The sequence below is a fragment of the Cryptomeria japonica genome, chromosome 7, assembly GCF_030272615.1.
Source record: "Cryptomeria japonica chromosome 7, Sugi_1.0, whole genome shotgun sequence".
Taxonomy (NCBI): domain Eukaryota; kingdom Viridiplantae; phylum Streptophyta; class Pinopsida; order Cupressales; family Cupressaceae; genus Cryptomeria; species Cryptomeria japonica.
This window is the reverse complement of record NC_081411.1, coordinates 442,249,487-442,275,593: the sequence shown is the minus strand read 5'-3', so window position 1 is coordinate 442,275,593 and position 26,107 is coordinate 442,249,487. Positions and strand designations below refer to the sequence as shown.

Sequence of the window (26,107 nt, the reverse complement as noted above, 5' to 3'; positions counted from 1 at the left end):
TTGACAAAGGAAGATGGCAAACAAATGCAAACATCAACCCCCTCATGGCACTTGATCAATAGTGCATGTACAACGAGACACAAGATATGCAAGATTCCAAGTAAACAATGCATGATGGCACTTTATCTCAGTGCATTTGCATAATTACAAGCTACAATGATAAGAAGACTCAAAATAGAAACGAGAATCAAAACATAGACACCCTACTCAAAAAAGAGATCCCAGGACCTGAAACAACCACGATATCCACCAGAGTGCTGAAAAGCAAAAAACTGAATAAAATATGCATGGAGCAGAATCTGAAAAAAAAAACTCATATTTCTGGAAAGTATACAAAACACGCTTTCCGAAAATATAAAGTTTTCAAAAAACGGAGGTTGGATGCTCATTCTACGTCTCCCGGAGTGCAAAAAAGAGACCTCACTTTGACTGTAAAAAAACACAGTCAAATAGAAAAATTGGAAAAAATTACCAACACCATGAGGTCGGCCTCAGAACCAGCTTTCCGACGCCTAATCGTTCTTGAAAAAATGACTCTGTATGCCCAAGATAGGGCCAAAAAACCAAACCCCCCCTGAAAAAGCCAAAAAAGGGGGTCTGGTTGCTTGTTGGTGGTCCGGTGGCCAGTGGGTGGCGCACCGGTGGCGGCCGTGCGGAGATCCGGTGGCTGGGCGGTAGCCCGGTGGCGGAGCGGTGGCCGGCTGGAAAAAAGGGCCGGTGAGCCAGAGCAGTGGCCGGGAACTGAGCGGCGACCGGGGACTGAGTGGCGTGGGCCAGGGTGGAGGCCACAGGTTGAGTGACAAGCTGGGGCCATAGGCTGAGCGGCGAGCTGGGGCCACAGGCAGGCGGCGGCGGAGGTGCAGGGAGGTTTCCGGTGGCAGGGGCCGCAAGGAGGCTGGCGGTGAGAGCAGGGCCGGCAGAGCGAAGAGGCACGCAACCGATGAAGCGGAGAGGCACGCAGCCGGAAGGCCAGGCTGCTGGGAAGTGACGGTGTAGGGGACTGGAGGCGGCAGAGGCCGGAGACTGCAGGGCCGCCGGGGGCCAGGTGTAATTGCCGGCGGGGGCCGTAGAGAAACCGGTGACGACGGGGCCGGGCCCACATGGACTGAGCAATGGCGCTGTACCAACGCCCGCAGGGCCTGCAACATGGCAGGGGCCCCACGTACCCTGCGTACCGTGAGGGCCCCCAAAAACGTTTTGCCCAAATTTTTTTTTTTTTTCTTAAAAAGAAACAAAAACTTCTTTTTTTTTTGCTTTTTTTGAAAGATTTTTTTAAAAGCAAATTTCGGCCTGCATGCCGTAAAAAGGCAAAAAATATTTAAATTTTTTTTTTCTCGATCTACATGTCAGGGCCGTACGACCTGGATCTGAGAAAAAAATTCACCCAGAGGCTCAGGAACCAAAATAGGTCGAATTTTATATGACCATAGGGGTTTTCAGGCCTTCTGAGCATGATGGTGAGGTCCGTTTAGGCCCAAAGTGCTCAGAAAAAAGAGCTCAAACCCTAGGTACACAAAAAAATTCTTGAAACCCCAGATCTACTTCCAAAGCCAAAAATCTCAAAACAAGAACAGGTAGCTGCAGATCTTTTGCTCTGGTACCATATAGGAGTTGAGAAAATACAACACCACAGGAGCTTGAAGATCTTCTGCAAGCCGAATAACCTGTTACAAGGAGAAGAAATGAAGCAAAATCTGAAGAACATACAAAACACAGAGAATATGCTCAAAAAGAGAGAGCTCAATATTCACAAAAATATGTAATGTGATTCTTACAATGAAAAGAAAGAACTCAACCTTTAATAGGTCAAGAAACCCTAAAAAGGGAAAACCTAGGTTCGCACATAATAATTAATTAAAACAATTAATTATATGCACCTAAAGTTAGCTTAACTGTAAAAGAGATAAAGGGAACTTAATTAATTAAACAAAGAATGTTTAATTAATCAAGTAAATACCTGAATACTCTAACAGTACTCGGTTCAGGGTGTAAGCTGCAGTGCTGATTGCTTCTCTCCAAAATGTTGAGGTACCCTCTTTTCTATCATCAGGGGTTTGACACAATCTACAATTGATTTGTTTCTTCTTTCAGCTATCCCATTTTGCTGAGGTGTTCTCGGTGCAGACACTTGTCTCTTTATACCATGATCATTGCAAAATAGGTTAAATTCATCAAAAATGAATTCTCCTCCTCTATTAGATCTTAGACATTTCAATTGTCTTCCCGTTTCTTTTTCAACTCTAGCCTTATACCATTTGAACATTTGAAAGGCTTCTGATTTTTCTTTTAAAAACATAACCGACATGATTCTTGAGTAATCATCCACAAATAATATGAAGTATCTATCTCCATAATAACTTTGAACTTTCATAGGACCACAAAGATCAGTGTGTACAAGATCTAAAATTCCTTTAGAAGTGTAGGACTTACTTGTAAAGCTTGACCTTGTCATCTTACCCATCTGGCATCCTCGACATATTGCATTCTCTGGTTTTTCCAGGCTCGGTAGACCTCTTACTCGGTGCTTCTTACTTATTTTGATTAGGTTATCAAAATTTACATGACAAAACCTTTTATGCCATAACCAGGTATCTTCTATTTTAGCATACAAGCAATTGTTCCAAGTTGAGTCAAGATGAAATGTATTACCTTTTGTTTGTGTCTTGGTAGCAGCCAGTTTTCCATGTTTGTCATGAACTTTGACACATCCCTTCTGAAATTCTATTCGGTATCTTGTATTGTTTAGCTGTGCTACACTCAACAAATTGTATTTCAAACCTTCAACCTAGTATACATCATCACATTTAGCATTGTCAAGAAGTGTTATAGATCCTTTACCTTTCACTGGACATTGTGCATCATTACCAAATCATACATATCCTCCATCATAGTCTTCTAATTTAATAAACTTGTGTTTATCACCTGTCATGTGATGTGAGAATCCACTATCTATGATCCAAGAATCATTTTTATTTATGTGAGATATTAGGGCTTTTTCTTCATACCTTTCTTCATCTGATCCATCTTTGATAGCCACATAAACAACTTCCTCTGTATCAGTCCCATCAGATTTATCATCATTGGATTCCTCATCAGCTACTAGGCATGTCTTTCTATCTTTCCTTTTGAAGTCTTGGTGTCCTTTGTATTGGTTGTCTTTCTGTCTGTCATCTCGGTATTCTCTCTTTTCACTAGATTCTTTGTCAGGACAGTTAGAAGCCATATGCCCTATTCTATCACAGTTAAAACATTTTAAAGGTAACTTTCCTTTATACTTACCTTTGCCTCTCGGTAACCTTCTGGCTAATAATGCTTCAAACTCTTCTTGCTTTTTGATTTCTTCATATAGTTTGTGTACCTCTTCCATGTTTTTACGAAATCTTTCACTTGCTCCACTGTGATTTCCTTTAGTATACTTATACATTCTATCATTGTAATCATCAGATTCACCAATATGAAAAGAACTGAATGCAGATTCAACTTTATTTACGTAGGACCCAATGTTATCAAAATTACTTAACTCAAATACATGTAGCTTACCGATAGTAGCATCCAAAGAGACTGGCATGTTTGGCACAAACCTTAATTCATTGATTGCAGAGACTCGAATGGCATAAGCAGGTAGAAGTGTTCTAATCAACTTACTTGTTACATCCTTTTCTTCAATAGTTCCTCCCGCTCCTTTGATTTGATTGATAGTTTCCTTTAACCTTGTATTGTATTGGGTTATGTTCTCAGCTTCATTCATTCTCATGGATTCAAGTTGACCTCTTAGACTGTCTACTTTTGCTCTTTGAACATGTTCATCACCACCATACACAGATATAAGCTTGGTCCATATCGCTTTGGCATCATTGCAGCCTTCTAGGTCATTAAACTCTGAGTCGGTTAATGCAGATGTTATTTCAATCATAGCTTGAATATGTTCTTGCTTTGCATTTATCTCTTCCATTGTCATTGGGTTGGTGCTGGGTTCTATGTAATCATTTTCCAAATAATATGTTGCATATTCTCCAATTCCTGATAAATGTAGCTTCATCCTTTTCTGCCATGTGGAGAAACTTGACTTGTTTAGCTTTGGTGCATCCCTTTTATACATCTTCGGATCTTGCGTCAAGTACCTTTAAAATTTTCTTCCGAAGTCCAAAGCTCTGATACCAACTGTTAATTAAGATGAGAAAAGGGGGGGGGGGGGAGGGGTGAATCATAAAAACTTAATCTTCAATATATTCAACAGATTCAACCTCGGTAGCCTTTACTGATATGCAACTATGATTGTAAATCATTCAATACTCATAAATAGATACACTTAAAACATCATAACACATTTAACACCAGGTTTAACGTGGAAATCCAAATGGGGAAAAACCAATGTGGGATTTTGGACCCACTAAGAAATATACCCTTCTAGAGTATGCTCGGTTAAAAGCTAATCCTGTTAAAGATTACAAACACATTGCTAGATGTGACCCGGTTAAGGGATTTCCCTCAAACTTGTTAGAGTCTTGCACTTTGTTAGAAGTGACCTTGTCAAAGGATTTCAAACACTCATTTAGAATGTTACCTTGCTAGAGGGTTTACAAATAAGACTATTAAGTCCACTCGGTTAAGAGATTTCCTATCACTTACAAAATAAATAAGAGTAATAAAATATATCTACAACTTCACATCTGAAATGCTAAAGCAGATTCTATTTGCTCAAAACAATCTTGTCATAAGACTTATCTTGTCCCTTGTTGGGCTTCTCAATCTGTTCTTCAATCAGATCTTCAAGCTTTTGTGCTCGATAAACATTACTGTAGCATCATTGTGCATACATTGTTCATCAACAATTCCTTATTTATAAACAATTTCTAACCGCTTAATCTCCTTGATCACATTTCCCATGATCAATCTTAGCCATCAAATCTTCAAACTTGACTAGGTTCAATGTATCCTTCGATCTGAAAAATGTTTTACCTCGCCTTGGAACTTGCATTCCTTCCTTGGAACTTGTGCTAGGTTATTGTGGTTCAATCTGTGCTGTAGATCTTCCTCTTGATTTTCCATGTCGTTGATCCTCAACAAACTTCTTGCGTGACATACCAATCATTTATTCATCTCCAGCTCATCAACACCCTTCATTAAATAATGATTTTATTCATCCAATGCGATCTATTATAACTCGGTTGTTACTCAGTAAATACTAAACTTCACTCGGTAGACATTCTGCCTTCTTTAACCGATATCGATAACCTTAGGGTTTATCGACTAGGTACCTTAGGGTTTACCAAATAGGTTCTTTGCTCGGTGACATAGTACAATATTAAACTTATAATCAACAACATATGTAGGATATCAAAACAATCAAAACAACATGATCTCATCATTGTCTAACTCGGTAATAGTTGCCCATTGAATAACTTATTATTCCCCTTCATTATCACATTCTTTCTGTGTCACTTACCGACCTCTTAATACTCATCAAAACATATTTCTCAAGATATGGCAACATCATACTGAATCAGAGAATCAATTTCTTGACATCAATGACAAAATAATATTATTAAGATAGTAATCATCCTTCTTCAGTTATATCAATAATCTCCAACAACCTTCTCAATATCCTAATTGAAATGCCAACAATCTCCTTTCTATTGTAATGCCAACAGTGAGGTTGTGGAGCTCTCCATCTTATCTCCTTTCTGTTCACCTTCATGAGGGAGTTTTGCAAAAGACTACCTTTGAAGGATAATTTTATCGATTTCTACTCTTTTAGAATATTGTTGTCCCAAGAAGTAAACTAAGAATCTACTCTCTTAGTTTTTATTGTATGAGCATTTACCACTTATGAAATGTTTAGACTCTATTTTAGAAATAACCTCATGGAGATTACCAGATTCCTTTCTAAATATACATCTATTTATTTCCCATCATATATTCCATATGATGAGAGCAAGGGTAACTTCCCAAACTGCTGAGAAGAAAGAATCTCTAAATAATTGTGACCACGAATCAAATAAATCTTTCAACCTTGATTGAAATGGAGATTCCCAATGCAATTTGCACAATGCCCATTTCCAACAACCTTGAGCAAAGGTACAATTGAGGAGGAGATGATCAACAATTTCAACTATTTGGTTACACAAGACACAATTGAAGGGATGAGCAATACCAAGTGAAGAAAGTCTATCACTAGTCAGAATTCTTCTTTTTAACACTAACCAAGCAAATGTTCCATCTTTTTGGAGACCTGCTCTGACCAACAGAAAGAAAAGCCCCTCACTTTGCTTTCCATCTTTGTGTTAAGGATAGCATTGTACCCCTGTTTGACTAAATAGGACCCAGAACTAGAAGGTAACCAAACAAGTTCATCCTTAGAATTATTGAAATGAATCACTCTTTTACCGAGTTCCTGGAATAAAGTTTGTTTTTGAGGGCAAGGAGTAGGAACCTCTTAAAGATCTTTCCATTTTACTAACCAAAAACCATCCAACCAAGAACTCTGAAAGTAGTCTCTGAACAAACTACCCCAAGAGGATTTCATAATAACTTTTAGATCCTCTAAACCTTGAATATGCTCTAAGGGAGAATGACCATTCTAAGAGTCCTCCCAGAATCTTGCAAAATTGCCATCATGAATCACCTAGAATAAATTTGGTAGGAAAATCTTCCTACATTTCAAGAAAAAGTTGCACATTTGTGAACCTAAAGGAGGATCTAAAATGTTGAAAATTCTTTCCAATTCCCCAGAATCCATTTACTTAGCTTTAATGATTGAGGTCCAAACTGAGTTCATCTCTTTGTACAACTTCCAAACTAGCTTGCCACCCAAAGCTAGGTTTCTTTCCTCAAATCTATGAATACCCACACCTCCAAAAACCTTAGAAGAACATACACTATCCCAAGCTAATAAATGAACTTTGTTTTTGGCTTCTTTGTTACCATTCCAAAGGAATTTTTAAAGTAACGATTCTAGATTTTCTTTAATCATCTTCGACAATTTGGAATTGTGGCCAACACTGTCTTGATCAACAAAATTCTTTCTGCTAATGAAAGCCAAGTGTTTTTCCAAGACGCTATCCTGCTCTTAATTGAAGTTACAATGTCCGACCAAAAGCTTCCTTTGTTAGCACCTGCAAAGAGGGATACCAAGATACTTACAAGGTAAGGATCCTTGTTTGAAACAAAGAAAATCAGATAATTTGTTTGCCAAAGATGTGGAGCAGTTCATAATAAAGACCTTTGACTTGGAAGCATTTGTTTTCTGACCAAAAACTGCACAATACATATCCATAGGTCTTTTTATAGTTTTAGCCTCTCTAACAGTGGCATCCCCAAATATCATAGTATCATCAACAAATAAAATATGAGTTACATATATTTGATTTTGAGGAATCAGAATTCCTCTCCAAGTATGAAGGGAATGCAGTGTCGAGATTTTCCTACTTAATGCTTCAGCCATGATTATGAATAAAAAGGAGAAAGAGGGTCCCCTTGATGCACTCATTGGGATGAAGAGAAGAATCCTACTGGTCACCCATTAATAATAACAAAAAAAATTAGCCCTTGACAGGCAAGACACAATCCATTTACACTAGCTTTTGGAGAAGCCAAATCTCAGAAGAACTTGGTGCAAGAAAGACCCTTTGAGTCTATCATAGGCCTTCATCATGTCTAGTTTGATTATCATTGATTATCATTGAGTCCACTTTATGAGAAGAGAGCAAGTTTATAACTTCATGAGCTACTAGAGCTCCTTCCGATGTCTCCTTTCCTGGCACAAAACCACCTTGGTGTTCAGAGAAATTTTGGAATAAGTCTAGCCAATCTCAAGGAAATTGATTTTGATATAATCTTGTAAATGGTATTACAAAGAGAAATTGGTTTGAAATCTGCAAATGTGGATGGATTTGGTAACTTTGGAATTAGTGCAATAAGAGTGGTGTTGAACTATTTCAGCATATTTTCGCTTTTTCTGGACTCAACAACTTTCCAAATATCTGACCCCATAAAATCCTAGCATTTTTGGAAAAAAAATAGCTGTGAAACCATCCCGACCTGGAGCCTTATCAGGGTGCATGGAAAAGATTACACCTCTAATTTCAACAAGAGAAAAAGGTTCCATCAAATGAATATTATCTTGATTACTAACCAAGGGAGGAATGTGATCCAATAAATCTATAGGGTTGCTATCTAAAGTTTCCTCATGAGCAAAATTAGATAATAATGAAGAGAAACAATTAACAACCTCAATGCTAATATCTTTAAAATCAACAAGATTAATACCTGCTCCATTTTTGAATTTGGGCAATCCAATTGGAGATTCTTCTTATAATAGCAGAGGAGTGGAAAAACTTAGTATTTCTATCTCTTGCTTGCAACCAAGTCTCTTTGGATTTTTGTGTCCAATAATTTTTCTTTCTATGCAAAACCTCTTCCAAACAACAATTCTTTGTATATCCGCTTTTTTTTTGGGAAGTCAAGATTCAATTGTTTCAGTTGACTATAAGAATGCCCATTAATACCATGAAGCAAGATCTCATTATTAATAGATGAAATCTTTGATTCTAACTCCCCTTTAGTCTTGAAGATATTTTTGAAAACTGTTGAATTCCATTCCTTGATTTTTGTTTTTAGCCAATTTAGCTTCTTACAAAATTGAAACATCCTTGAACCATCAAAGAAGGGAGCATTCAACCACCACTTTTGCAACTGAGGGAGAAAACCAACATCTCTAAACCACATTTTTTCAAATTTGAAGGATGCTATTGACTTTTGTCTGATATGAGAAAGAGGGAAATCTGCTCCTATTGCTAAATGGTTTGATCCCGTTAGAGGAATAATATTAGTTAATAGAATGCCAAACTTAGAGACCCAAACTGCATTGACAAAAAATCTGTCCAATTGTTTAGCAATGTGGCCAAATCCATCCTATTTATCCAAGTCATATTGCCATTCATAGGGACACGATCTTAAACCATTATTGCTAACAATTTTTTTGAAGTCCTGCATGGTTTTAAGAGGTGGAATAATGCCCCCCAATTTATCTCTTATAGAGAGGACTAGATTCAAGTCCCCTCCAATAATAAATGAGGCACCAAGATATTTGGCTAAGGAAAAGGAAATAGACTCCCACAAGTACGGTTTTCCCATAGAAGAGTTAAGACCATAAACCACAATTAGGTTGAACTTAGCCTTAGAAGAAGAAACTCTGGCTAGAATGTAATTAGCCTTAATGTCAACGCTTTGGATTGAAACACTGGATTCCTTCCATAAAATGGCCAGATCCCCTGAGGCACCAATATATTGAGAAGCAATATATTTCCATTTCTTCTAAGACTCTGAAAGTTGGGAAAACTTGGTTTCTGGAATCAACACTATATTTTCCCCACAACCCTCGATTTGAGACTTGATGAGACGTCTTTTGTTAGGGGAATTAATACCCCTAACATTCCAAGATACTATCTTCTTGATTGCCCTTGAGAGTCTTCAACTCCCATTGGGCTAAATTTTTCATCCAACGTAGTTTGCAATATGTCATCTGTAGTGTTCCTAACCATCGTCTTCTTCTTAGGAGGTCTGCCTACCTTCCCTTTTGGTTTCTTAATTGGGAAAATCTTCTTCGATCTTGTCTGGTAAATAGAACTAGTAATCGGTGATTGAATAGGTGATTCATTAGGAATATCTTGCAAAACTTGGTTGTTATTTTCCTTGTTTAATAGTTCAAATTCTTCATTATGATATGTTAACAACACAGAGTCAGCTAGATTTACTCCAGGGGTGCTCATAGGAAGAGAGGACTCCAGTAGGTTGAAGGATTCTTCCTTCCCATATTTATAGATTGCAAATTGATTATTGTCATCTTCAAACCAACACAAAGCCACCTCTTCATTTATAATGTGCACGCAAGCTTTTCCAAGCTATTCGTCAATAACCATATCTATATCCCTTGCCAAAAAAGGGCTTTGAATTTCATTAGAAATTCCCTATTCTCTCATAGCAATTGTGAGAGTTACAAATAAGGAGTTGCAATAGATATAGGACAAGGGATTTTCAAATTAAGAATGAATTTCTTATCTACATAAACCTTAATAGGAGAATACTCCTTGAGAAAAGAGGACTAGATTCCTTCAACCAAAATTTTCAAGAGATCACAATTTGGCACCAAATTGGAATTAAGCTCCACTATCACGTTGTTTTCTTGCGAATAAGCACCTGGGGGATCTTGAGAAGCCATCATAGTAGCTTGTGCTAGCCTACCTACTTTAAGTCCCTCCATCATGTTGTTATCTTGATCAGGGGAAGTAGGAGATTCCTGAGAAGTCAACATAGCAGCTTCCACACGAATAATTTTAGAGCTTGAGTAATATAAACTATATTGAAGAGGGTCTGAAACATGATCTTCACAAACTCTAATTTTGAACATGTTTCCCCTTGGAAAGCATAAGTAAAATGACCAAGGTTATCTTTCAAACCCACCACAACCTCCGGTTCCAGCAGATTAACCTCTTGTTCCCAATTCCCAAATTTAGAAGACAAACATAATTGATGCAGAAAGAGTTTGGACACATCAATGAGAAGACAAACCTTAGCAGGAAGAAAAGTCTATTCAAATGGAACCAAGTCATGCTTTAAGAAAATACCAATATGATTAGCAAACATCTGGAGCAACTCTATATCTCTATATTCCATGGGCAAAGATGGAAGTTGAACCTAGAATGGAGCGAATTTTATGACTGAGTTTTTGGGGTCAAAGTTCGGCTCCCAAGGCATAGTAAACAAACCATTTACCCTTCACAAAACCAACCTTTATTTTTATGCGCTTTATCCCTAAAAGATTTTGAGGAAAATGCTACTATAAAATAGCCATTACCATTATCAATGTATATAATTTCTTGCACACCACACCATTGCTCCCTTACCTATAAGGGGCCTTATATCACGTCAAAATGGTTAGTAAAGATTAGTCAAATAACATTAAACTAAAACCATTTTAGTGTATACCAAGAAACATCTAAATAAAGCATACGAGACATGAACGAAAAAGACAAACTCCCTCATGACGCTCCCATTGCTAATAAACTCTTTCTTGTCTTCCTCGTCTCCATGAATTTTTCTAGCTCCATTGTTGACTAATGGAGAGTGGGAGAGAGAGATGGGGTGAGTGTGGAATGCTCTCAAACTCGCATAATAACATGATGTAGATGTGTGGGTGATGATTTGGGCATGATGAGGGTGCCATGATAAGTGGATATGCAACCAAAGGGGAAACATAAGACTATGATGACAAGTGCATCCTTTGATGAGAGTAGAGGCTTCAATTTATAGAGTTTGGAGCCTAGAAACAAACGGTCAGGATTAAAAGGGTGATGAGGGGTTCAGATTAAAAGAGAGTGCGGTCTCAGATTTGAAGGCTCAACCTTGTGATAAGTGTCACAAGGGGAAGAGTGGTGCAAGGGTAAGTGTACTCATACATGTGTGAGCACATCTTGGGAAGAACAACCATCATAGGGAAAAGGGGAAGATGTGCTCACACATGTGTGAGAAACCTTGTGAAGTCCAAGAGGTTAACAAGTGGAACATTTGAAGAAATGAGTAAGGACTAGGAAAAGGGGGGATACGATATACAGGCTAAAATAGGAAAGTGTAGGGTGGATCTATGGGAAGATAAATTCACACACATGTGTGAGAATCCCTTGGTCAAAGATGATATAGATGGGTGAGATGACTTGGGTAGGTGTGTAGTATTTTAAATTTCAAAAAATACTAACAGGGATTAGGATTTGGGTTAATTAGTTTAATGAGGGGATTAAGATGCGGGTTTGTAGGAATCAATAAATTATCCTAATTAATCATGGATTAATTTAGCTAATTAGGATTTAGGGATAAAGTTGGAATATTCTCTAAGGCTGAGTTTGATTTATTGAAATAAATCAAACTTTTGGATAAATGAGGCATGCATAATTAATTAGTAAATTAATTATATATGAGGAAGGAGATAATCATTTAAATGTAATTTAATTAATTTGGGGGTGATAATAGTATAAAATGATTAAATAAATTAATCAAAATGATAATTAATTAAATACTGATATAATCAATTTTATGTGTCTACAGCCCTAGCTCGCAAATCCGCTATCTGTGGCTCAAGGGAATCATCTAAGAGGGCTATTTTGTAGCTTCCATGACAACTCCTCTACATGTATTCAAAGAGGCCTTTCTCACCAAGATTTGAGAAGGCATTTTTCATTTCCATACTTTAAGGACTCATGTATTCTGTTGAGTGTTAACAGGAATCAATGCCTCTCTTGGTTTAAAGGGAACCCCCAGATGAATGTTATTAGAGAATGTAGGAAAAAAACCTCCCTTGTAGAGGGGATCCTTTCAACCATTTGTATTCTTCAAAGGAATATTATTTGGGTAGGAGATAAAGTCTTTCCTCGATGAAGACCACTTTGCTTCCCTATCTGTGTGGTAGCAATCCAAAGACCCCATCTTCCGATCAACAATGTCTCTATCATTTTCACAAATGTCAAATACCTCTTGCTTGTCTCTGTTAAGTCTTCTCGATCTATTAAAGGGCACCCAATAGGGCCTCAAGAACTTATCTAGAGCAAGTTTTGGTTGCTGCCTGAGAGGTTTCCCAAATGATGCACCATACCATTTATTCTGCCATCAATGATCTTGCCTCTGGCTATCTCAAAAATGTGTTATGTTGTTGTGCCATTTTACATCCTACCATTGTCAATCCATGAGCCGAGGTATGTCTATAGCCTGCCATTGTCGATCCCTGATCTGAGCTATGTCTCCATTATTTTTTTGAAATTTTTTCCTCGCTCATGGCCATCCTACAAACACAACCCTCATTGCTCCCGTTTAGGTATGAGGTTTTACCACTCTTGATTTTTTATTGGTATCTTTAATTGATTTCAAATTAGGCATAAAATACATGTTATAACAACTAATCTTGGAATTGAATTTGATCTTTTGTTGTCTTTCTTGCTCGTAAAAAATATCAGTGATGATAATGACGAGAATGACAACTTTTAATGTCTTGTAAAACAATTGGTTTATTGGAATTATTAAATATATCTTATACCCCTTCAAAACTTCAAACCTTCAATCCTTCAAAACTTCAAACCCTTTTATGGGTGGGAAGGTTTTCATTGGAGGAGAGGTTGATGAAGATTTAGAGGATGATGATTTTGATTGTTATATTGACTATTGGGTTGAGGAGGATGATGAGCTACTATTGGACATGTTTCTCATAGGTTGTTTAAAGAGCTATCAACCTAATTCCCATGCCATTGTTAGGAATGTCCTTGGAGAATGTACATGATGAACCTGATTGGGGATGTGAAGGGATTTTCTAATCCTTCTGAAGGAAGCCTCTACCAATCTTTTGGACATGGAATTTTTTGGAGACATGTTTGTTCTATTGTGGAGGCCAATGGGGTTGTTTCTTTTCATTGTGGGTGCCTTGTGAGGGTCCTAATGAGTCTTGGGTAGCTATCACAGATGGAGTTTTTGCATGATGACACTAGAGAGGGCTTCTTTATTGCTATGGAACCTTCTCTTGTCACAAAAGTTCTTAGGACATTAGGCCTCCCTCCTATTGTTTCTTTGTAATCTTTTGACTTGGACTTACAAATGGATTGTTGTAATTGTTGGCAACAATGCAACAAACTAAGAGGGGGGGTGAATCATTTTGCACAAAAACTCACTACAACTTATACCACACATCAAATCTGATAATTAATAGTTAAAGCATGAAACAACACCACATCAATGACACACATAACACCAAGATTTTTGACGTGGAAAACCTAGTTAAGGGAAAAACCATAGTGGGAACCTACCAGCCACAATGAGATAATAGCATGTTAGGAGTAAATATAAGTATTACAATGGGAATGCACATGCATTCAGGCACACTGCCTAGAGCTCACTACTCAAATAAGAAACCCAAAAAGGCTACAACCTTTAAGGAAGGCTAACTGCCTTACAAGAAGTCTCATTGAATTACAAAAACATTTGGAGAACAATCCGTATTACATGAACTATGAAAATGGCATCTTCATATGCTTGAGTATAGTTCCAATTAAGTTCTCTGTCAAATCTTCTCTGCAACACACTTCTTCAAACAAATCCCTACTACTGAATAATTGATACAATATTCGCACATAGCACACTATCTTTCGATGATTATTACATTTATTTATATAAGTTATCAACCTCTATTTCAAGGTCATCCAAACCTTCAATACAAATAACAAAATAATAACCTCACATGCTACAACAATACATGCAGACCAAGACAATATTGACTAAGACGTAGTTTGGACACAAATCAATACCACAAACACACAACACTTCAGACAATTACAACTCAATCATACACAACACACTACAACCACCAAGAATGTCGTATAACACGAAGAACATCACCAGAAAAAGAAAATCTTCAATAACGCACACAATAATCAATGCAAACCACTAATACACCTAGAAAACGATCTAGAGATATTCACAAGCAACATGAATTGCACACCACAACAACCACAACAACTCGGATCACTAGAATAATCATCATCTTTCCACTGAACCTCAAGAACACCATCATAACTAACTATCAACCTGAAAGATTCACTTGTGGATTTCCAAACCATGAACCAATCAAACCGAGGACACACATAAATGTCAAGAATACATCCCATACATCCACAACTAAAGATATAGAAATTCCGGAGCAATACAAAGCACAAACTAGAATACCGAATAACACGAACAACTGAATATCATCCTCAATACCGAATCTCATAACTTTATCAAAACATCATGTAGAACTCTACAAATAGTAATGAACCATCTTAATACAACATACTAAAAACCCTTTAATCTGTATTAGTTCATCTGCAAAATACAGGCTAAACAACTCATCTAACCAAACTACAACATTGGAACACACAACAAAATATATTGACATCAATGACACCACACCATTCTAACAATCTTCTATGCGACATCCAACAAATTCCCCCTTTGGAATTGATGGCAACATATGAATGTGAAAAACAATCAATGCAAAGAAAGAAATCAACTCACAACAATCTCCCTCAAAATTACAAGGATCAACAAACAACTCAAATCTCAAAAATGCTTCAGAATTTTTCACATGCTTCTCTCCCCCTTTGACATCAATGACAAAGGCTCATGAATCAAAATTTTCTCCCCCTTTTAATTAGCTTCACAAATCTATACATCGGAACCAACACCGAACACCAACACGAACTACTCCCCTTGAGTAGCAACCTCACTCACCAATACAGATCATAAGATATCTCTGTGAAGTTCACTAGACTGTTGCGAATCCATACATCTTATTTCTCATCAGGAGGGGAAATCACCTCTAACTTATCTCTGAGATACTCAAAATTATCTTTAGGCCAAGGCTTCATAAAGATATTTGCAATCTGTTCCTTTGTAGATACATACTCCAATTTGACTTATTTCTCATTCACCCTCTCTCTCAAGAAATTAAAATTGATTGATATATGCTTTGTTTTGGAATCAAACACCAGATTCTTTGAAATATTTATAGCACTTGAATTGCCACAATATATAGCAAAAGACTTATCATAAATAACTCCTATATCCTTCAACATCCACTACATCCAAATTACTTGAATACAATTGCTGGCAACAACAATGTATTCAACCTTTGCAGTAGATAAGGAAATAACATTCTGCTTCTTACTTGCCCAAGAGACCAACTTCTTACCCAAAAAGAATGCACCACCTGTAGTACTCTTTTGGTCATCAACATCCCCTATCCAATCAACATTTGTAAAAGCACTCAAGGTAAAGTCATCATTCTTAGAATACCACAAACCAAAATCAATTGTCCCTTTTAAATATCTGAATATCCCTTTTATAGTAGTAACATGAGATTCCTTAGAATCAACTTGAAATCTAGCAACATGACACACAACATTCATTATATCAGGTATATCTTGAGTCAAATACAACAAACCACCATTCATAGATATATATGGGTCTGATTATCTTTCGGTTAATCATCATCTTTTGTTAGCTTACATTTGATCGTTGTAGGTGTACCAATAGGTTTAGAGTCCTCAAAACCAAATTTCTTCAATAGTTCCTTCACATACTTAGACTGAGATATGAAAATACCTTTATCCAACTGAGTAATTTGCAATCCCAGAAAGAATTTCATCTCACCAATCATAGACATCTCAAATTCATTCTGTATCTCTTCAACAAATTTCTTACATAGGCAATCATTTCCCCCAAAGATAATGTCATCAACAAAAACTTCAACAATCAAAATGTTTTTATGATCAATCTTGAAATAAAAATTACTGTTAGTGGTACCTTTATTTAATCTATTCTTCATCAAATACTTATCTAATCTGGCATACTAGGCTCTAGGGGCTTGCTTCAATCCATACAATGCTTTCTTCAACCGACAAACCATGTCCTTTTCATCTATTAACTGAAATCCATCCGATTGCTCAATGTAGACTTCTTCTTCCAATTCACCATTGAGAAAGGCTAATTTGACATCCATTTGATAAACCTTGAAATATTTGTGAGCAACATAGCCAAGAAATAATCTAACAACTTCAATTCTAGCTACTAGAGCAAGAGTCTCCTCATAATCAATTCCTTCCATTTGTGAATAACCTTTACAAACAAGTCTAGCTTTATTCTGAACAACTTCACCTTGTTCATTCAACTTATTTCAGAATACCCATTTAGTTCCAATGAAATTTTTATCCTTAGATCTAGGAACAAGAATCCATGTACCATTTTCTCAATATGATTCAATTCTTCTTTCATAGCTTTAATCCAACTTTCATCTTTGCATGCTTCATCAACATTCTTACGTTCAATCTTAGAAATCAAACAAATTTCTTCAGCAAGTCTTCTTCTAGTCATCACACCTTTATTCTTATCACCAATAATCTATTTTTCTGAATGATTCAACCTTACATACCTGGGAGTTATAGGATTTTCTTGAATTTCAGGTTCTTGAACTCTTTCTTCTGCACTAGCATCTGCACCTTCATTCTTAGGCTTTTCTGGACCAATCTGAATTTGACTTAGTGTCCACACTTGCTTTCCTTTATTTGAACTAACATCTTGATTATCAGAATCATATCTACAAGATTTGATTTGCCTTATATTACCTTCATCAACCTTTACATTAGCACTTTCAACCATCTTTCTCAATCTTTTATTATAACACCGGTAGGCCTTACATTTAGTAGAATAACCAAGAAAGATTCCTTCATCACATCTAGCATCAAACTTTCCAAGATCTTCATCTCTTTTGATATAGAATTTAATACCAAGCATTTTGAAATATCTAACGGTAGAAGCATGACCAAACCATAACTCATAAGGAGTCTTACCAGTATCACCTTTGACATTTACCTGGTTAAGAGTGTATACTGCAATACTCACAACTTCTCTTCAAAACATATGCATAACATTTCCTTCAATCATCATGGAATTGGAAGCTTCTTGAATTGTTCTATTCTTTATTTACACAACACCATTTTTTGTGGTGTCCTAGGAGAAGATAAATGTCTCTTAACTCCATGCTCTTCACAATATGCATTAAACTCACTGAAGGTGAATTCTCCACCTCTATCAGATCTTAGATTCTTCAGCTTCAATCCAGTCTTAGTTTCAACTCTAGCCTTGAAAATCTTGAACTTCCCCAACACTTCAGACTTCTCCCTTAAGAAGGTAACCCACATCATCCTTGAATAATCATCAATTAGCAACATGAAATACTTGCCACCCTGCAAACTTCTCACTCTAGAAGGATCACACATATCAGTATGTACAAGATCCAACAATCCATTAAAATTATACTATTTGTGTTGGCATTACAATAAGTTGGGAGATTGTTGGCATTACAATAAGTTTGATGGTTGATGATATTGAGAAGGTTGTTGGAGATGAATGATATAATTGATAAAGGATGATTACTGTCTTAATATTATTATTTTGTCATTGATGTCAGGCAATTGATTTTTTGATTCAGTATGATGTTGCCATATCTTAAAAAGTATGTTTTGATGAGTATAAAGATGTCAGTAAGTGACATAGAAAGAATGTGAAAATGAAGGGGAGTAATAAGTTATTCAATGGGCAACTATTGCCGAGTTAGACAATGATGAGATTATGATGTTTTGATTGTTTTGATATCCTATATATATGTATTCAAAGACTGAACAAGAAGGGGAAAAGATTTCATGTAATAGAATGAGTAAAGTTTTGATACTATTCTATTTTACCAAGCAAGGAGCTAGTCGGTAAACTCCAAGGTTATCGATGTTGGTTAATGAAATAAAAAGTCATCGAGAAGAGAATGTCTACCGAGTAAAGTTCAATATTAACCGAGTATCAACCGAGTAGTAACAAAATGCATTAAATAAAGTGTATACATTATTTAATGAAGGATGCCAATGAGCTGGAGGTTTATTGAAGATAGGAATGTTGTGCAAGAAGTTTGTTAAGGATCAACGATAATTAAATTATACAAGTTTCAAGGCAAGATAAAACATTTTTCAGATCGAAGGATACAATGAACCTAGTCAAGTTTGAAGATCTGATGGCTAAGATTAATCATGGTAAATGTGATTAAGGAGATTAAGCGGTTGGGAATTTCTTATAAATAAAGTAATGTTGTTGAACAAGAAAGGTGGGCAAACTGAAGCACAGTGATGTTACAAAAGTGATTACCGAGTACAGAAGATTGAAGAACAGATTGAGAAGCCTAGCAAGGAGAAAGATAAGTCTTATGACAAGATTATCTTGAGCACATTGAGCACATAAAATCTACTTTAACATTTTAGATGTGAAGTTGCAGATATATTTTATTACTGTTATTTATGTTTGTAAGTGACAGGAAATCTCTTAATCGAGTGGACTTAACAGTCTTATTTGTAAATCCTCTTGGAAGGTAACATTCTGAATGAGTGTTTGAAATCCTTTGACAAGGTCACTTCTAACAAAGTGAAGATTCTAACAGATCCGAGGGAAATCCCTTGATCGGGTCACATCTAGAAATGTGTATGTAATCTTTAACAGGATTTGCTTTTAACCAAGCATACTCTAGAAGAGTATATTTTCTTGTGGGTCCGAAATCCCACAATGGGTTTTCCCTATTAGGGTTTCCACGTTAAATATGGTGTCCAATGTGATTTAACGTTTCATGTTTATCTGTTTATGAGTTTGAATGATTTACAGTCATAAGTTGCATATCAAGTAAATACTACCGAGGTTGAATCTGATTGGAGTAATTATTATTGAGGTTATCTGATTCACCCCCCCTCTCATCTAACTAATAGTTTTATCTTATAAGTAACTCTTGTCTGCTTCCCTAATTGACATTCTTTACATACCGGACTAGAAGGCTTTATTAACTTTGGTAGATCTCTCACTGCTTGAGTAGAAATTATCTTAACCATGTAGTCAAAATTTACATGACACATCCTTTATGCCTTAACCATCTTTCATCATTTTGAGCAATCAAACAAATTTTACCACCAACATTCAAGTAAAATATATTAGCTTTAGTCTTTGTCCCTGATGCAATCTCAGTTCTAAAGCTACTCAAGATTTCACATTTTCCATTCTTGAATTGCAAGTTATATCTCTTATCAACCATTTGTCCAACACTCAAAATATTATGCTTTAAACTTCAATGATTTGATGTTAGGATCTATGATTGTTGCACATGTATGATTAACTATTACAACGATTAAATTGAATGTCTTAAAAACATAATTGAAATGCTTAAATGATCATAACAATAATAAAGTGATGAATTAACAAAGAGAGAAATAAGAGAGAAGACAAGAACATGAGCTGATAACAAATTTCACCAATATGGCTATGTCTTCGGGCTCCTCTCCAACAGAGTGACCGATCCTTGATTATGCTCCACCAATAGTTACAAGGTCTTCAACTTAGACAAGCTACAAGTCTCCTGATTACAATGAGTACAAGTTCCTTCTCCTTCAAATGCAATAGCAAGACGTTAGCCTTCCAACTTGCATAGAGATGAACACTCAAACTCCATAAAAACTTATCTCACAAATTACCACTAACTCAAACTCCCCACTTACCCCTCTTTTTATACACCATGTTTGCCCAATTTGGCTTAAAACCAAATGATTTTAAAAATCATCCATATCTCCTATTTACAACATGTAATATTTAAAAATCCCCCTTAAATAACATTAGAATCTTGTTAATTTGTCAAGAATAACCCTAACCCGTCTAAAATATCCCCATATAATATTTTTGGGTTTATAATTTTCATTTTATGTTTAATTTTTGGGGAGCTCGGGCTTGACCCGAGCCCTCCAATCTCAGCCTTATCTTGACGGGCTTCTTTAAATAATTTTTTCCCCTTTTCACCACAAAATACGTGGGCAGTTCAATGGTAGAGAGAAGATTGTGAAACATTGGGGTCAGAAGTTCGAACCACTTGAACCCTAGATATCGGCCCCATCATACTTAAAATAAAACAAATGCCCCTTCTAGAATAGAGTGCATCACGTGGTGTATTGGTTGAGAGGAAAAGCTAGAGATGAGAGGTTGGGGTTCGATTCCCCCAACCAACTTTTGACCAAACAAACTATTTGTTGTAGGAGAATTTCATAGGATTTCATGTGGGTGTCCCAATTTGAGCATATCCTCTTGGATCATTCAACATAAAATTCATCATCAATATTGTGCTTACCATAGAAAGAAATAGAGACTCTACCACGGATTACACAATATTTGTTATCACCAAATCTTACTATGCCACCATAATACCTTTCCAAATTTACAAATTTACTCTTATCACCTGTCATATGATGAGAACAACCACTGTTAATTACCCATTCATCTTTCTCCTCAACTTTAGAAACCAAAGCTTTCTCCTCATTAATGAAACTTGTAAAATCTATAGTTACATGATCATCTTCCTTGATAGCAATGAACACAAATTCATCTCCTCAATTCCTTTATCTGACTCATCATCTGTCACACCTTCATCAACACCATAATATCACTTATTCTGATATTTAGGCTAATATGGCTTAAATGGCTTCTTAGGATTTCTATATTTTTCCAGACACCTTGATGCAAAATGTCCTATCTTATTACATGAGAAACATTTAAGAGGTAACATTTCTTCATACTTACCAACACCTTTAGGCAATCTTTTGGCAATAAGTGCTTCAAGCTCCTCCAACACTATTTCTTCATCTTCCATCTCTTTCATCTCTTTCTCACATCTAGATACTCTTGTAGAAATTTCTCCTGGATCATATCTCTGCTTCCTGGAAATAGTAGCTTTGAATGCAGATTCAGTCTTAGGAAGAGAGTCTCTAAACTCACTCAACTCAAAAGCAGCAAGTTTACCAATCAACATGTCTCTTGTCACATTTGTCATAGTCTGGATCTCATCAATATCAACAACTTTATGTTTGTAAGCAAGAGGCAAGGATATCAACACTTTAGCAACAATCTTGGATTCTTCTAATACTTCACTGACACATCTAATTCCACACACAAGCTCATTCACTTTCTTCATAAAAGAAGTAATGTTCTCATCTTCACTCATCTTCAAGTTCTCATATTTTCTCTTCAAGCTCTTCAACTTAGCAATCTTCACATGACTATCACCTTCATGCAAGGTTTCCAATTTTATCCAGATTTCATGAGTAGTCTCTAAATCCATCACATTAGTCATCTTAGAATCCGACAAGGCACTCAACAATGCTTCCTTAGCTCTAATATTGAATTCTGCTTCCTTTATCTCATCAGGAGTAGTAGGACCATTCTAAGGAACATTATATACATGCTCAGTAATCTTCCAGTACCCTTCTCCAATGCATCTTAAATGACATTGCATATGGCTTTTCCAGAGAGTGTAGTTTGTTCCATCAAATCTCAGACTATCCTTTTTGAAAGCAAAGGTTGCCATCCTGGATCTCCTTAAGTGGTCAAGCTTCTTCCAAAGGATCTAGCTCTGATACCAATTGTTAGCAACAATGCAACAAACTGAGAGGGCAGGGGGGGGGGGGGGGTGAATCAGTTTGCACAAAAAATCACTGCAACTTATACCACAAATCAGATTTGATAATTAATAGTTAAAGCATGAAATAACACCACATCAATAACACATATAACACCAATATTTGTGATGTGGAAAACCCGGTTAAGGGAAAAACCATAGAGGGAACCTATGCACAATAAGATAATACCCTGTTAGGAGTAAATGCAAATATTACAATGAGAATGCACATGCATTGAGGCACACTGCCTAGAGCTCACTGCGTAAATAAGAAACCCAAAATGGCTACAATATTTAGGGAAGGCTTATTGCCCTATAGGAAGTCTCACTGACTTACAAAAACATTCGAACAACGATCCAAATTACATGAACTGTGAAAATAACATCTTCACATGCCTGAGTACAATTTTGGTTAAGATCTCTATCAAATCTTCTCTGCAACACACTTGTTCGCATAACTTCGGACAACTTCCCTGCTACTGAATGATTGATAAAATATTCTCACATAACACACTATCTTTAGATGATTATTACATTACTTTATACAAGTCATAAACCTCTATTTCAAGGTTGGCCAAACCCTCAATACAAATAACAAAATAATAACCTCACATGCTACAATAATACATGTGGACCAAGACAATGTCGGCTAAGACATAGTCTGAACCCAAATCAATACCGCAAACACACAACACTTTAGACAATGATGCCTTGATCATTTGCAACATGCTACAACCACAAATAATGTCGCATAAAATGAAGAACATCATCAGACAAAGAAAATCTTTAATAATGCGCACAATAATCAATGCGAACCACCAATACACATAGAACACAATCTAGAGATATTCACAAGCAACATGAATTGCACACAATAATCAATGCAGACTACCAATACGCATAGAACACGATATAAAGATATTCACAAGCAACACAAATTGCACCACAACAACCACAACAACTTAGATCACTAGAATCATCATCATCTTTCCATTGAACCTTAAGAACACCATCATAAATGACTGTCAACCTGAAATATTCACTTGTGGATTTCCAAACCTTGAAGCAATCAAACTGAGGAGACACATCAATGTCCAAAATACATCCCATACATCCGCAACTAAAGATATAACAATTTTGGAGCACAAACCAAAATACTGAATAACACGAACAACTGAATATTATCCTCAATACCGTATCTCACAACTTTATCAAAAAATCATGCAAACCTCTACAAATAGTAATGAACCATCTTCAGACAACATACCCAAAACTCTTTAATCCACATCAACTCATCTGCAAAATATAGGCTAAACCAATTCATCCAACTAAACTGCAACACAGGAACAGACAAAAGAATATTTTGACATCAATGACAACTCACTTGTTAGGCCATGGATTATTGTTCACCTTGCATTGAATGTTTTTTCTCCCTTTTCATTTGGTTGCATACTTATTTGAGTTTAAGAAGGGATTTCCTAAGGGAGTATGCTCAAGAGTTACTTTCATAATTTCACCCTTTTGATTCTAGGATTTGAGCTTCTTTTTATATTTGGATTTACTTTTGTATTTTTTATTTTTATTTAATTCCTTTGGTAGGCTTCTCTTTAATTGTTAATCCATTTTTAACTTAAATTTGCACCATCATTTTAATGGCTTTCACCTTTAAAAAGATGCTAGACCCAAGATGGTCTTTAACAAGGATGTAATGTTTATCATGTAAGAAATTTCTTGGTATGCCTTAGTTTTCCTTTGTTTTGGATCCAACATATGTTTTTGCTAGATTTAATTCTATATTGCATCTAGAATGTGGTCAAACTTGAACCCTTCAAAAAGTCTTTAAACCCACAATATCTTTTCTAGATATAATCTTAGTACTAGCCTAACCTACTTTGATATCATGTTAGAAATTAGGATCTTGGGATACTAATCATTATAAAAAAAATATAAAACAAATGAAATGATAATCATACATTCCTAGATGTTCACATTACACAAGATATACATGGGGAAAATCCTTTCGGGTAAAAAACCCATAAAATATCATTTTATTAAAACACTTACAAATGTAGTATATAACAAAATATACTTGAACCTGGGGATACTCTTGCATATATTTCCACACGACCAATAATACCTCTCCGACATAGTGACAATGCTATTGACCAGAGAATTATTGGTCATGTGGAAATATGTTGGAGAGGTATTATTGGCCGTGTGGAAATATATGCAAGAGTATCCCCAGGTTCAAGTATACTTTGACACAGTATCTATCTGCTCGGGCATATTTGCATCGTGGGCGATCCCTACACAAAATTTGGCTTGAGTGAGCCTCCTTCTTGAAGCTGTGACTTGATCTATTGAGAGGATCTCACCAAAAGAGCTTCCTATACCTAAGAAAATACTTTCTGCCCAATACTCAAGAGGCAGACCTGGTAACTTAACCCAAACTGGGACTTGCACCAGAAGAGAATCACTCATATTTAGATTCGGATGCCATTTCTGGAGGACTAGAGCCATCTTTCCAACCAACCAAGGGCTACCACAGAGGATCCTTATTTTGTCTTCATCACATGAAAAAGAAAAGGTGAGAAGACCTTTGGGCAAAGCCGAAACTTCAACATTACCTTTCAAAGCCCATTTCTGTTTAACATAGGCCCTAACAACCTCAATCTTTGGACGTGGTCCCATAAATTTACCCACCAGAGAGTTCAACGTGCTGCTTATGTTATGATCCACTATCGAGTCAGGGATAGAGATGGCAAACTTGTCACCTTTCAGATCCGATATATTCTTGACAGGAGGCAGGGAAGATTTCCTAGAAGGTCTAGTTCCAAAGAGGGTTGACCACTTTCTAGTTTCTTGTCCACTCTCACAAACCACTTCTAATGGGCTGGACCCCCAACCGCATTTCCAGGACCCACATTATTCTCTGGCAGAGTACCATCAGCCTGCAGAATATCCGGAGGCTTGTCCTTCTCCCCCATCTGGTTAGCTCCATTGATCTAGCCGCTTCCTCCTCTGGAATCAGAGTTCCTGCCTTGCAGAGAATTCAAAATTTGAATTCTACCATTGTCACCTTCTCCTCCTCCACGCGAGCTCTCCATGTTGTGTGGACCAAAGAATGCGTATCCCTAAAAACCAATGACAATGCTATGGACTAGAGAATGGTAGAAACTAACAACAAATTCAACAAAATTGAAAAATGCTTCAGAAGCATTGCTGAACAAAGCCATAACATTCTGAAGGCCTCGTCTGACAACACCAAAATTCTTATCAGCAAGCTGGAGAACAAGAAGGATTCCCTGGAGCTAGAACCTGACATGTAAGATATGGGAGAGGTGCAAGGACCTAGAACGAGGACCAAAGGCAAGAAGAAGGAGAAAAAGCCAAACAAGGAAATTGAAGAACTCAAAGTTGCTTTGACAAACTATGACCTGCTGGTCACTAAGGCGGTTGATCTTCTTAAGTCTTTGTAGTTGCTGTTTGCTGTTTAGGTCTTTTATATGGTTTTTTCGCTTTACTGTTCCTTTCTTTTGCTGTCCGTTTGGTTTACTGGCCTTCTTTCTAGTCTTTTGTATGCTGTTTCAATGCTGGTCTAGTTGCTCTACACTAAACTATCTTATGCTCCTTTGTTAAAGGTTTCAGGTCCTTAAAACCTATTTTTCATATTAATCATAACTCACTATAAATCTCCAAATTCACGCTCCTCTCAAATGAGGGAGAACCTCCTTAAATATAAGAGGAAGGGTGACTTCACTAGTCACACCTTTTCAATAACCCCCATTCCCAAATAATTAATAATTTAATAGTTATTAGATTATAATTTTTTCAAATGGGATATGCTTATAAAGCATATAATATATAAGGTTTTATAACCTTCTATTAGAACATTATATGTAAATGTTATAAGGATGTGACCCCTAATAAAATTATGTTCTAACAAAAAATAATTTAAACATTATTCATGAAGCCTATCGTTCTCTCTTCCCTATCACTTTTGCACTTAATGCA

At 36.5% G+C, this 26,107-nt stretch overlaps 1 protein-coding gene across 1 annotated transcript; it reads right to left on the bottom strand.

Moving 5' to 3' along the window:
* Nucleotides 1-203: 203 nt before the first annotated feature.
* Nucleotides 204-25,080, bottom strand: LOC131856817 (vegetative cell wall protein gp1-like). Its single transcript, XM_059208750.1, has 3 exons — nt 25,000-25,080; nt 640-1,220; nt 204-228 (listed from the first exon to the last, which is right to left on the bottom strand). Exons 1-3 carry the CDS (start codon nt 25,078-25,080, stop codon nt 204-206), a joined length of 687 nt encoding a protein of 228 aa, XP_059064733.1.
* Nucleotides 25,081-26,107: the final 1,027 nt, after the last annotated feature.